The sequence below is a fragment of the Anas platyrhynchos genome, chromosome 21 (genome assembly GCF_047663525.1).
Source record: "Anas platyrhynchos isolate ZD024472 breed Pekin duck chromosome 21, IASCAAS_PekinDuck_T2T, whole genome shotgun sequence".
NCBI lineage: Eukaryota > Metazoa > Chordata > Aves > Anseriformes > Anatidae > Anas > Anas platyrhynchos.
Window position 1 is genome coordinate 15,767,424 of NC_092607.1, and position 15,002 is coordinate 15,782,425.

At 36.9% G+C, this 15,002-nt stretch overlaps 1 protein-coding gene across 5 annotated transcripts in view; it reads right to left on the reverse strand.

Annotated features, from left to right (window-relative positions):
- Positions 1–15,002, reverse strand: part of LOC101792730 (death-inducer obliterator 1) — a 57,259-nt gene that overhangs the window by 25,628 nt on the left and 16,629 nt on the right. For 3 of the 5 annotated variants that reach the window (XM_072026384.1, XM_072026383.1, XM_072026385.1), the window contains 6 exons: positions 13,486–13,687; positions 10,933–11,043; positions 9,732–10,638; positions 9,106–9,424; positions 6,615–6,827; positions 5,682–5,904 (listed from right to left, as the gene is read on the reverse strand). In XM_072026384.1, the coding sequence (XP_071882485.1) occupies positions 5,682–5,904; positions 6,615–6,827; positions 9,106–9,424; positions 9,732–10,638; positions 10,933–11,043; positions 13,486–13,687 (1,975 nt within the window). Of the gene's footprint in view, positions 1–49; positions 5,905–6,614; positions 6,828–9,105; positions 9,425–9,731; positions 10,639–10,932; positions 11,044–13,485; positions 13,688–15,002 lie in introns of those variants that run through there. The other 2 variants (XR_011804423.1, XM_072026386.1) reach the window with 2 other exon arrangements.

Below are 15,002 nucleotides of genomic sequence, written 5' to 3' on the forward strand. Positions count from 1 at the left end.
ATTTCAAAGAGCTAAAGTAGTATTAGTAAAAGAAAGCAAAACAGCGGTAGAGGGTGGTGAGGTTTTTTTTAATCAAACTTTCATCACTTTCAGTTTTAGTGACAAGAGGTACACCACCCTAATAGTCATAGTGCATCTGTAAGTTGTACCAGGTTTTTTCCCCATCCCCAACCCTTCTTTTCTGTAACAGTTCCTCACTCTGAAACCAAGTATCCACGATGGCAAGCCTGCTGGCTTTCTGTCCTCCAAGCACCACAGGGGTGCCAGATGCTTGAAAGGCACAAGAGGAAACATGCCAGCAACAGGGACCAGCCTTCCTAACTTAGGATACATGGCAAAAATCTTCACGTGGCACACAGCCACAGGACAGACGTAACATACCTGGTAGAGCTGAGAAGGGGAGCTCCAGCAGTTCACAGGCAGGAGTTGAGAATCGTTCCCCAGGGATGCCACTGCTCCTTTTTACAGGTTGAGTCCCAGGGGATGCTGGCTTCAGCAGCTGCTACTGGTCTGCCTCACTCTGTAGGCAGGGTTCAGATCAGCCAGCAGCCGCTCTGCCAGCACAGCCCCCGCCAGATGCAAGTTCGGTACTGGAGCAGTGGTACAACAGCTACTGCTGTTCTGTGATCTTTCCAAAGCCAACTCCAACATCAATTTCTCAGTTCTGGCAGATTCATCTCAAATATTCTGATTATTTGGTCCCTCAGCAGCCTTTCTAAAAAACTCCCCTAGTTATAAAGGGTTAAGCCTAGACCACATACACAGCAGCCTGGAGTACCAGAAAATCGCTACTAACATAAAATTAAGAGTCCTTTTTTATTCCCTTGGTACCATTCAATAATTAATGCTTCTTAGAATGGGTCTACATCATAGAATAGATACAGCATTAAGCAAAGACACCTTGGCTTTCAAAGTGTTATTTCAGGTACCAGAAATCGTTTAGTTGTAGTAATTTGGAACTTAGCATGCGCTAAGTTATCCTACAGGGGAGTGTTCCCACTGAAATAGAAGCATCAAGCTTAACAACAGTCAGTCCTTGCAATCAAACTCGCTCATGACTTAAGAACAGCTCCTCAGTTCAAGTAAAATACTTTTGTAATAGTTCAGCTGAACCAATACAAGTTTAACCACTCGCACTTGCTAAACTAAGGAGTCACAACTTAAGCCAGTACAAACTTGTCTGAAGGTAAGCATTAAACTGGCACCAGTCTGTGTGCAGAAATGGCCTTACTTTTTCCTTTCCACAGTGGTATTTACAGCCTTCTACCTCCTGAGCCATAGTTCCTCTGGTCTTGAGTATACTACATTTTCCCCCTGTACTCTTTCTAGTCACATACATTCTTTCTTTCCTGTCTTGGTACTGTATTATAAAAATCACAGAAGGAAAAATACATGAATTACGTATGCTATAATCCTATCATTTTTGTATGCACATCACATTTTCTGATTATGGGCTCCTAGTCTGACTGCACTGCCATGCTTAAGTCTTTGTATTTTGTTGAAGGTATACACGAACAAAGCAGTCCGGGTGCCATTTGAATGTGGGATCATTAATTATGCAAGAAAACATCAGATTATCAAAAGGTCTTAGACATAGAAAAGCTGAACTGCACAAGAAATGAAGAAAATTGAAAGGGCATAACAAAACCCAAGACTGTTATCACCAGAGGTAGGGCTCTCCAAACCGCACCTCCTCACTTCCAGTAGGTGGCAGCATTAAGCTGTCTCTCCCTAATCCACTGCGGTAAACCGGGGAGCACCGCAAATACTGTACTTTTATCTTCTTAATGGAACGCTTCCCCTTAAAGTCCCACTCATTAACAGTGTTATCAAATACTAGTACAAAATCAGACGATAGATGGCTATAAGCCCATACTGCTTAACTGTTTACTTAAACAGAAGTTTGTGGCAACGAAAAGTTTTTTACTCAACCAGTTCTACCACAACAACAGTAAGAAAAAAAACAGATGTGTTTACCTAATAAAACCTGTTTACTCTCCCATGCACTTAGCTAGTTTTACCAACAAACACAGGTAGTTAAGATGTTTACATTCCTTTAACACCTGAGTTAATAGTCAGCTGATTATTTAAGTCTAACAGGATAAGCCTGCTGAATTTCAAACAGATTTCAAGCACAAACATGAATGCTTTGTGCTTATGACTGGCTAGTTTAAAAACTGTGGTAAAGCAAGCTCCTATCATCTTCCTCTCCTTCTGGATTAATTTTCTATCTTAAACTGGTGATGTATTTGCTGCTGCCTTCTATTTGACAGCTGAAAACTGAAAAACATAGAAAGTTTCTTCCAAGTGTTTTTCTATCAACCAGAAAACCTGAACTCAACTGCTTCACACACACAAACCTTTCCATCAACAAGCAGTCCAACCACTTATTTTTACAAGGGAAAAGGTGAATGTTTGAAGCATTCCCTTACCCACATGAAGAGCTTTCGTTTGAAAGTTTTTTGAACTGCTAGTGGAATTTTTTCCCTGCAGAAATTTAATGCAGAATTTAGAAAAAAATTGCATGCAATGCTTCTGTAAACCTATGCCTTGTGTATGTGCATCCCACTCTTTGTATATAGCAGCCGAGAAACTTACTATTCTTCAATGGCATTTCCCAATCTGCCAGCACTGTGCTCTGCTTTGCAAAATCACTCAATAGCTTGCCAAAGACTTTTCTTCTGGTTAGTTCTAATTACAGCAGAAAGAGAAAGTTTTCAAACTCCTTCAGAATGTTTTTTAGTATTATAAAAAAGCTATCAGAAATTGACATGCATTCCCACCACATTTGAAACGTGAGATGCAATTCCCTCTCTAACAATCTTTTGCAAGATAAGGTAGACACTAAGAGCGGTCTGTAAGACTTGACTGCTCAACTTAAATATTAAGTATTCTACCTTCTTCTAAAAATTGAGAGAAAAAAAACAATTCATGTTTCCTGGAGATGTGGGGTAGGATTTGGATCCAGATGTCTTTCAAGTATTTCTTTTGTTAAAGACACTGCAATCAGCCTTTGATACAGAAATGTGCTATTAACTGCACAATACTTGCATCTCTTTTTTTTGAATGTAAAACAGAGTGGATGGGGAAAAAAAGGGGGCTTGGTGGTCAGGTGTGTATTTAAATATACCTGCTATATGCCCTCGCCACCAAGAACAATTTTAGAAGTGAGGTGACTTTCTTCCTTCTCCAATTTAAAGCTGTCATATGTAAGAACAACATTGTATCTGACAAGTACACAGTAGATGTATAAAATAAATGCGTGCCTGAAACATGATATACTGACTAATGGAAAAAGTATTCCAGAGTAATTTGGCAAATCATGTTAAGTTCACTTAACTCCTAAAGGGCCTTGTCGCACTGAGGTCACATAAATAAGGATTTGCAGAGCATGGCTTTAAGTTCTGGGAACAGAGTCCATATTTAGAAATACTATGTATGGAAGAATCCCACCCTTAGCCTCCTCTAAGTGAGCTTCAGTCCACTGAGTGAGCTTAGACACCAAAGATGTCTGAACTAGACAGCTTAATATCTTACATAATCAATGCTCAGAAATAAGCAATTCTGAGCAGGAAGGCGCTGTTACAAGATTACTATCTAAAATAAATTGTTTCACCCACCGAAGGCATTTCTCTTTTACAACTACCTTGGAGTTTTGGAGTTGTGGCTTTTAGATACTTGAAGTGAGATGACTCCCCCAGTTTCCATAATGCTGTAACTTCTATGTCTTGAATAACAAATAAAAGTTTGTTAAATAGATCTTACAGAATACTCTTAAAGAAGATGCAATAGCAGCTTCTCAGGAAGATTATTATAGACCACACCTGTCCAATCAATAAGGCAGGAAAACCTTTTTACCCAAATACATACATGATTTACTTGGTAATTTAGTAGTGTGGTACAGAGTCCCCACATATCAGTGCAGCTTACCTTAATAACAGCAATCTGAAGTCCTTCCTTGCATTTGGTATGAGATCTTCATCACATGAACTAGGTTGTTTTCTATTAATTACTGAAGTCTAGCATACACACAGATTTTTGCACTAATTTAACAATTTAGTTAAGGCAGTCCAGTTTTCTATTAAAATTGCTTAAATCTGTGCAACTTCCATGTTGTAAAATTTAAGAACCCTTTAAAAATTAAAACCCCCACCGATGTCTTTTCCTCAAATCCTGTACTCCTGTCTCCAAGGAAAATAAGCTATAGCAATAAGAGCATTTTAAGTGATACAGTTACATTGACATTTGTAATTATATATAGAAAGCGTGATAAAAATTTCACATGCAAAATAAGCCCTTGTAGTTTTGTTTAGATCTCTCTCCCTCACTAGTTCGATGCATTTAAAATGCTACAGTTTCCAATGATAAAGCTACAGTTTTTTTAGAAAAAAGTTTTAAATGCGAAGTTATAAAGTTTTAAGAGTTCATTATAGAAAGAGGCATAGGGCCTACGTAACCAATAAAACAAAACAATGCAGGGAATTTATAACCCTTTAAACTTTTCATTTGGGTAAATAAATTAGAACAGGTCTAGTGTAAGTATGGTATATGCTAGAGTAGTAAATTGAGCAATATAAACACTGAGGGATCACCACCTATCTTAAAAACACACCTAGAAAGTCTAATCTTAATGATAAGTATAATCTATGAATTTATCAGTTACTAGTGTTTAGTAACTGTTTATTTCTAGAAGTAAAATTGGCTCAAGTGTGGCTAAGAAATCTGGGCGATCTGAAATTCTGAACTCATTCATCTTTGAGTGAGAACATACTAGGTCATGTGTTTTGTAAACGTGAAATGTAAGATTTCATTTGACGTTTCATCACCGTGTCACAAAATACTTAGCTGGAGTCAAACACGTCATTATCAGAAAGACTTGTTCAGGATACAAAGCAGTATTTACTTACCTTTGTGTGTGTTACAAGGATGCTATTCAAAACCTGCAAAAATATGCAAGGCAATATTTCTGCCTAATACCCACTTAAGATGTGTTCTTGCGTGTGTGGATAATGTGTGAAGTATGATCATATAAATAGAAAGGAAAAAAAAAGTACTGCCTCCCCCCAAACTTAAAATTAAAGAATGGTCCTTAAATTATTTCATGTAAGGAAGAAAAGCAGCAGGAAGAGCTGGAGTATGCTTGACAGTTAAAAGCTGTTTGCAGAGGTGTAAAGAATTGTTGGACACCACGTCGAAGATTTCATTCTCGGCACTAGCAATGAAAATGCAAGACCTGAGAGAAAGGTGCCAAATCTAAATCACAAAAATACAGTTCAAATTAGTACACTCAATTGCTGATTCAAGGTGCACCACTGTGCAACCTTTTTTTAAACTTCACACAAACGTAACAATACTTACCTTTTCCACATCATACACAGTTATTGTCTTTATGGGAAAAATTTAAAGCTTAATCATGAAGTTTGCATCCACAGATCAGCTGGGTAGACTGACAGGCTCTTAATCATACAACTGTCATATGATACAAATGAAACTTCAACACGTGTTTCCCATTTACGTGCATCTGTGTGTGTGAATCTTTGAAGGTGGAGAAAAGACGTTTTGTACCATATTTAGCAAAAATAAAAATATCCTAAACTCCCTAGTCTTGCAGAGCCAAGAATGGATGGGTATTCAAAGAAAATGTAAGTGATTATTCAGGAATATCCCTATGCGATACATACATTTGAACAACAGTGAAGATGAAATGGCAGCAGTCTTTTCAGGCTTTACAGCATTGTAATTATGATCGCTTGCCCAGGAAGGTGTGATGTTTTCTACTGCTGGCTCTTTAGCATAAGGTTGAGTGTTTGCCTCAGTCTTGGTAGATGTCAAAACCTTCTTCACAGTCATCTCTCTTTTCTCAGGATATGGTCTCTTCTGGTTTGAAAGAGGTTTAGTACCTGTCTGTAGTGATTAGAAGAATCTTAATTACTAATGCTCACATATAATGTATTTTTGCAAACAGATAAAATAAATTTGTTCACCTATATGTATAGTAAACTCCATTTGAAATTAAGCATTTTCACATTCTAGCTTTTAAAGCAAAACATAACACATTGTACCTTCAGAAGCAGAGAATGGTTAAAAAATTAAAACCTCAAAACAACTGTTTTCTCTCAATTTTTGTTTGAAAAACTACCAGTCATCCTGTAGTTGTTTCAAAAGGGAAAAGAGGCTCTAATTTCATCTTTTTACTTTCCAAAACACAGATATAATACAGTAACATGTTGGCTTATAATTCACAATGTTTCCAAATTATTGCCCCAAACCTAGTAATTTGGAATTAAATAAAAAAGGAAAAATAATCCATAAAGTAAGATATTGTACTGCTTATATTTAACTTTTTTTTTTTTTTTTTTAAAAAAAAGCATGGTATTGTCTAGAAGGTCCTTTCAAGAAATCATCTCTAGCTAGGTTCTACTATTAAAATTTCAACAAAGTGACAGGAGAACATTTTGTCAGAACAATGCTCTTTCCACGATAAGAGGCAAGAGAACTAGTAAGAAAGCTCTTCAATGCAGGACTTTGCAATTTTGTCTGTCTCAAATAGGAGAGCACAGAAATAAGCCACTGTGCTTCAGCACAACTGTTTCAGATAATGAATATAAGCTTACCTGCAGCTGAGATTTTGGCATGCTGGGTTTTTCAGATTTGGATTTGACCTTCTCTTTAGGTTTTGTTTTTGAATCTTTGCCTGCACTTAGAAACTTCATGGTGGCTGCAGCATGCTTGAGAATGCAGTCATTGCTGCAGTACACAGAATCAGGCTGAGCCACATTAAAACAGCCAGGACCAATGCACTTTGATGCACCAGGAGTTTCAATCACCTACAGATTGAAGCAGAGCAAGTTCAAACTTCAAAAAGGAAGTGATAGAAAAATACCTTTCAAACAAGAAGAACTTACATACCATACGTGCAGACCACAGCTATGACTATCAGTGACTTGCACAATTGCAGTTTGTTCTTGAGACACCACAAACAACCCACACAAATACAAGAATTTTACTCTGGCAACAGTGTTTTCAGACTGAGTTGTATTTTCAAGTGACTGTTCTCACAACAAACTAATGGAGGTTGATTTTCAGATCCCATAAGCACACAAAAGCTTTTTGCTGATCCTCAATGCTGTGTGAGAAACCTTAATTACACAGAGCTGGTTTTCTCAAGAGCAAGGTTTCTAAAACACATTTTGCTTCTATACCACCAGCAGCTGTCCTCCACCAGGCACACGTGCAGAGGGAGGCACTCTGCCTGGGCTGTACAGGTAATTCTCGCTCAAGAGGCTTACTAATGTTAATATAACCAGCCTGCAGCTGACAAACACAACCATTCTCCTACATAATTTTGCCATTGCCTAATACTTTTTACACATTGAGAAATTCACATACAGAGTCTGTATTTTCCTCTGCTTCACCATTGCTCCCAATTTATCTTGAAATGTTATATACTAAGCAGTGAGTTAATCTTCAATTTTAAGATTTAAATCATAAAACATTCCTTAAAAGCCAGAGTACATGAGCTCAAAGTCTAGAAATACTTAAGAACACACCACCTTCTATGTATTATGCCTTTAGCATCACTTGTTCAGTCTTCTAGATTACTCAAATATGTTATGTAACTATGTTACGCAATTGACCTAATACTCAAAACTGCTGGAGCTCTAGGCAGTCTCTCCCCTATCCACAAACTGCAATTTGTCATTATCAAAATGAGTATTTCAGCAATATTTTCAGAAAAAAGCTAATTTTTATATAGGTTATTTTTTCTTCAGAAGTCAGTAAGACAGTGTTAATTTCTGTGATCTGAAAAAAACACAGTTTGGGATTTTTCACATGAAACTGAAGATAATGCTTTAGAATACCTTTGCATCATGTATACACTTAATTGTGAAGCTTAAGAAAGTATGAGTTCGTGTGCCCTAGGAAGCACCCAAACTTCAGGTAACTCAGCCGTCACTCCTAATTTACTCAGATGACAACAAAACTTATTAAAAACTTTTTGGAGAAAGTGTTTCCCCCACATTTATCCTAAAATAGTAAATATTTATACATTAAGCTCACACTGCTCTGATCTATACATTAAGCTCATTGTGCTGATATCAGCAGTTCTGATTTTTAAACTGTTTTTTCCCCATAAACTTATTGTAGATGTTTATACAACAGGAAGATTTCTCCAAAGATAATCCAGATATAATCTAACTTTAGATTTAGTCTGGATATGATGTCAAAATTCAAAGATTAAGCATCAAAGAACATATTAATACAGAAAAATATGAACAGCTGTAGCATTCTGACAACAAATAATATTACGTGTTCCTCTCAATATACCTTGAAGAGCAAAGAAAAACGTCATTACTACAGTAGCTTCAGCAATATAAAGAGTATGACTGCAGCACAAAGTTTTTAAATTTGTGTGCGTTGAGTTGAAGAAGCTTCTTTGCCTGTATTTTGAACTGGGCATGGAACTTACTATTACAAAATTTATGCTTATTTTATATTTTGTGCCAGCATCTGCAATAATTTGAAATACACATTTTATTACTCTTCCAAAAGGCAGTATAAAACAATTCCCTACATACTAACAACTTGAAGCAGCATCAGGACTGAAAATATCAGAACTTCAAAGACTAACTGGAAGTACAAAGGTTGCTATTAGTACAGTTGGTATTAATTCTAAGAGAGATGCTTGGCAATGTTAAGTAAAATCTTTCACCCTCGTTGGAAGATATCCAAAAGTATTTGAGATTTTAAAGATAGAATAAGCCAGTTCAAAATTCTGCTTTTTTCCATAAAAAAAAGACCACCACATAATTTGATTTCTAAAAATATTCTTAAAAAATCAGAATACCATACAGCACATAGTACGGCATTTCCTTACACCTACACAAAACTTTTAAATCGCCTACTTCAAAACACTCTTATTTTAGTTAGTTCCCACAGTGATAATCTATAGATGAATTTATACTGAACAGTAATACTTAGAGGGTTGTTCAGCTTTGTATTTAGCTCTATAAAGAAAAATCAGATTTACTGCTATACAACCTAAGTCACTGCCTCAATGTACTCTGAGGAATATGAACAACAATGAACAATTACAATACTTACAGGTTGAAATATCTTGAGTTTTTTCTTCCCACTTGGATTTGAAGCTTTTTCAATTCTACCCTTGATCCCTTGGTCCTCAACAGACTTTTGTTCAACTGTTCCAATGCTTGTGAATTCTGTACCATCCACATTTATTTGACTTCCTTTATCTTCCTGCGGCTCTGTTTCAGAAATAGGCTCATCCTGCACCTGGAGAATGGTGCAGTTTGGACAGATGTAGTCCTCACCATTCCTCTCCAACAGCCGCCCTCGAGCCTCGGAGATACCCACACAGTCACCGTGAAACCATTCTTCACATCTATCGCAGCAAATCATAAACCTGAAAAGAACCAGGGAACAGTAAAACATAAGGAAATAATATGCCAATTAAAGTTTGACAAGTATTTTAACACAGATCTTTGCCATGCTAAGGTATCAGTATACTGTTTTGCTTCATTGTTCATTTGTTTTCATTAGTTGACTCCCTCCTAAATATTTCTTATAAACCACCCCCCAAATCTTCCAATGAACCCAAAAGCTCATTTGCATATACCCAAGAAGTAAGCTATGGAATTTGGGTTATTTTCTCCAATCACAGAAGAACTCCAGCTACTCGCATTGCACTTTACGTTGAAAAACTTGCCTACCTGTTGTTATGAGGCTGACGACAGATACAATACAGTGCATTGGGGTCATAAATCTCAGATTCTGGTTTTCCTTTGGGCAATTCTTCAAGTCCTTCGTCCGCAACCCCTTTTACTCCAACAGTAGGCTTTATCTCCTTCTGAACCTGAAGATCTTCAGTGTTTTCCTCAGACACAGTAACTTGACTTGCAACCTCGGTGCCATCTATAATCTCAGGCTCCTGTTTGACAGGTAATTCAGCTTTAACTTGATTTTCAGGCTGGACATCACCTGTTTCTGTAGGATCTTGCTCAGAAGGTCTTTTTCTCAGGCGGGTCTGTATATCGTTCAGTGTCAGTTGAGCAGGCTTCTGTTCAACACGTTTGTTTCTTAGTCGATTCTGCAGTTCCTTTAGTGTTAACCCATCGCTGTCGCTATCAGAAGTATCTTCTTCTTCCTCCTCCTCTTCCTCCTCCTCCTCTTCATCTTTTGTGCGTCTGCTTTTAGAGCCTTTCTGATCCTTACTACTCCTAGTGACACTCCTCCGAGTCACAGGTTTCATATCAGAAGCACTCTCAATGCTATCTTCTGAAGCAGTTTCAGCATCTGTGGCTGGACAGGATGCGGGTTCACTTGAATCTTCCAAAGCAATAGGAGCATTCCTCCTTCCCCTGCGTCTTACTGTTGTAAGAAATTCTTCCACTCTTTCTGTTCGCTTCGGTTGTCGCCCACTACGCCTGAGGTTTAAGCCTTGTTGCTGCTGCTGCGGCTGTTGTTCACTGGAGTCCATATCAATATCTCCTGCACCTTCTCTCTTGGCAATTGTAGTCCTTCGAAAACCCCAGGTTTTCCTGAACTCTTTGCTTGTAGGTTTGATAGTTTTTTGTTCCTCCTCATTGCTTTGCTCACCTTTTTCATCCAAAGCTGATGCTAAAAACAAGGTAATAGTTATTGAATTTGTGGCAAGAGATGTTTTTCCTACACTTTTTATCCAACATAGTATTATTTTATTTGTGGTAATAAATACAAACACCTCCACCTCATTTTATCTGAAAACAGATAAAATACTTTGTTGTGCATATATATTGCAGCTGTGGCAAGTAAGCACATCACTGAATGCTGTGCCAAAATAATCCAACTGCTACAAACTTGTTATTTAAGAACATATAGTACAGGATGGACAAATAAGCATATTTTTCTACAGAATTTAAGAAGAAATCTTACCAGGGGAACTGTTTTCCATGTTATCAGTATTAGATTCAGATTCCAATGACGCCGGCTGTAAACTTACAGCTTGTTCCATAGTACAGACGCCACTCTCCCCACCCTGAAATGCTGAAGACAAACAATACACAAAGCTTAGTTTCAAAAAGATTCATAGCCTAAGTAATTAAGTATTCTGACAAACTCACTAGTTTATTGTAAAGAGCAAGCAAAATATCTAACTTTAATTACAAGCCACAAAGTCACTGAATACCAGCAAAAATTCACTGAAATCCTTCAAAAACAAAACTTTAAATATACAGGTTTAGACAGTATACTGCCATATTTTACTCAAGAGCCTTAGCATTTCTGATATTTCTTTTCTTTGAACAGTAAGAGCCAAGCAATTTATTTTGATAATCTTAAATCATCAATAAAATCAACTTTGTCAAGTTTAATGTGTGCACAGCATGTACGCTTAAACCCTAAACACATACTTCATTCAGTTGCTTTCATAATAGCTAAAAAAATATATATATTTTTTTTTTTTATAGATTTGAACAAAAAAGTTACTGCAGAAGTATGCTATTGTACCTCTTACAAGATCAGAAAACAGGTGCATCTGCACACTATTTTATGGACAAATATTCAAATTCTCAAAAACTCCTTCATGGTACGAACCTGTTCTCTGGGGTTTGTCTGGGAAAAAAACTTGTAGCAATTGAACTCCACAGGGGAACACAGGAACTACATATGCACCAGTACCAGAAGAACAAGACCATGCAGCAGAGCAAGGAGTTATCAAGACAGTGCAGACATGTTTCCTGTTTTAAAGATGAGGTTGGTACTTGGTACCAATAACATTTTCTGCTAGAAAGGTGAGCTGATTGCTTGCAGTAGGATAAAACACACAGTAGAAACAGCCAGCTTACAGAATTTCTAAGCTATCGCTGTTTAGAATCCAAAACTGATTATTCTTTGACTAAGTGTCCAAACAGGAGGAAAAAAAGAACCATCCTTATTGAAATAACTGTTTTACTAGGTCTGTATTTTACTTATTAAAGAGTTTAGTTGCTGTTTTGTTAAATTGCTTCAGAAACTCTGTTGGGTGTTCAGGATAAAAGCAATACACTTTCCCCTCATTTCTCCTCTAACAAGGTTTACTGGCTAGAAAAAAATGATAGAAAATAGAGCAAAATAAGTATCTTCTCAAGCATTTCTCTGGGGAAAAAAATAATTGAATGAAACCTGAGAAACACTGCTCCCTGATACTGTTATTTACAAAAAGGTTTTCAGCCTGTGTGTCATTCTACCAGAATGACACCCCCAAAAAATATCATTCAACTATGACAGATGGAGCTACAGGAATAGAAGAAGTCTATGCTGACAACCAGGACCCCTGTTTTCCTCAGAAGTCTCTCCCAGCATACTAGGGGACTGTCTTATCTGAGAAGACTTAAGTAAATGACTGAAATAAATACAGAATCTTAGGCTGCACTTCAAGTATTCCGTAGTCATCTGGTTCAAACAGGTATTAAAGTTAGTACTACTCTGCAGCGCAGTGTTTTAAATGAGTTGCATGCTCTCCTAGAATTCAGAAACTATGTTTTGCTGTCATTACAATCACATTGCTTATGTGAGACTATAATATGCAGCAGTAAGTATATCACAATTAAGTGGAAAAAACAAACAGTACTTTCAAAGACAATTAAGAAAAAAAAAACTAGCTCTCCCCCACGCATGTTTTTGGGGTGATTATATGCATCTTCCTGGCACAAGAATTATACAGGTTAGCCAAATGGAGACGGTAACAGAATTCCTAAATAACAGCGGTTGCTGAAAGAATCAAAGCTATATATATATTACAGCTACACCTTTCAGAGGCGTTTTTTAGCAAGCTTTTCAATCTGCTTCCAAATATTGCAGTGTACCCTGGTGATAAATGCCTCCTTGTTTCACATATTGCATCAGCTGCATCACTGTTCTGCTGTATCACACATGATCCCTCTACAATGTAATTCCTATTTTCTATCATTACATTTAACAAAGTGTTAAAATAAATGTAACTATCAATGCTAAGCAAACAATTAAGCTAGAGAATTGTAAAAAAACAAAACAAAACACTGATATTTAAAAAAAGGAACTTAAATTGCAACTTAAAGTCATTTCAGTGACATACTATACATATAGCTGTAAAGACAGCAGATTCCAGAACATCATTTTGATTCCAGATCAAATTTGAACATTTCAGTTAGGATCAAAAATTACTACAGCACTACAGGCTTAAAATTAAAGAGCTGACATTGTTTCAATCCAATAGGAAATTCCATTAAATTCTCCAAAACAAACATTAACTATATTTGTTTCGTTTTTAAGGGCAACACTAACATTATATTCACATAAGAAAAAGGCTGCAATGGAAGAGCAGAGTATGAAATATTTAAAATTTACATCTTTGTTTACCTTGAAGATGAAGAAATGCTAAAAGCTACAGGCAAAGGTAATCCAATTTGAGACTTAAATTCCACATAAAATATAAAAAGTAAGTGTATTCAATGCCCTCTATATCTTTACCTGACACAGCATTAGAGGTTTGAACGGTTTCTCCCTTTTGAGACGAATGAAAAGGAGAGCCAGAGGAGGGCAGCAAAGGATCAGAGTCATTCAGCATTATCCTTCCAGCACATGCTGAATTTCCTGATTCAGAAGTGCCAGACTGAGTCTTTGAGCTGTCAGCAGGACCAAATAATGAAAATAGTCCTTTTCCTGCTGACACCTGGAAAAAAAGGAGACAAAATAAGACACCAATGTATTTATGAGCTTATCTTACCACTGTATACTTAAGGTTGGAATTGTTTTGTATCCACTACGTTATAAACCAATTTCTGTGATTTTGCCCTTTTGACAGTTTTCTGTTTTCAGAAAGACACTGAAACAGGAACGAAAAGTGAAAGTAAAAAAATACCACCTCCACCACTTACCAACAGTTTAGACCTTTCAAACAAGTTCAAAATACAAGTGTCATCTCATTGATTCACTGTGAATCCATTAAGACTTCTGTAACAGCAACAAGCTGTATTCAGCAAATCTATTCCATTTCCAGTATTTAAAAGCATTCTGAATGAAATTTAGTAAGCATGTATTGCACAATGAAAATGCAGAAATGCTTTTAAACTACATTGGCATATCCAGGCTTACAGAAGGGAAGGCCTACCAATCTGTACTAAATTTAATCACAGAAGACATACACAGCTTTGAGGACTTAAATTTAAGCAGCTACTCACTGGTTTTATATGGTGGGATAATAAAAAAACACAGCTGAGTATCTGAATTAAGGAATATTCCCTGTCACTGTCCCTTTCACTAAGAAGGGCTTGCAATACAGAGCATTTCAAAAGCTTTATTTCAAGAACAGATGATGACATTAGTATCTGACCCCCCCCCCCCCCCCCCCCCAAAAAAAAATAAAAAAATAAAAAAATCAACCCTTGGGAAACATTTCAGGATCAAGGCACTTATTTAAAGTACCTGAACAAGACAAACTATTTGGACGGGGTCCCAATTCACATGTGAAATAGCAAACAAACATGAATCCTGACTGCTTGCTTCTGAGCACAAGGCTGAAAATCAGCAGGAAAACCCCCAAAAGTCTGCCCCATTAGCACAACACTGGAAAAAGAATTTGGGAGATTAACAGGATAAGAAAAGTCACTTTTGAATTGGTAAATTAGGTGGAGACAAAAGAACAGTAATAATGGACACAGACTGTGTGTGTCAGGGTTCTGCAATTAAAGATGCATGGGACCTGCCATACTAGGTGTAGGAAATCACTGAAACATTTATCAATGTTTTGAAGCATTAAAAACAGATTTTGGTAATAATCTGCTGTCTAGAAACACTTTTTACTTTCTAAACAATGATAATCTCTAGGTATTCTCTATTGCCACATCACTGTCCCAAATACAGGGAGCAGGAAAAAGACCGACCCCACCCTAGGTGTGATCTGTCATCAGTGGATCACTTACTTCATAAACAGTAAATCTCAATTTGAATGACTGTGGGAAGGGAAATTTTGAAAAAAATGACTATAT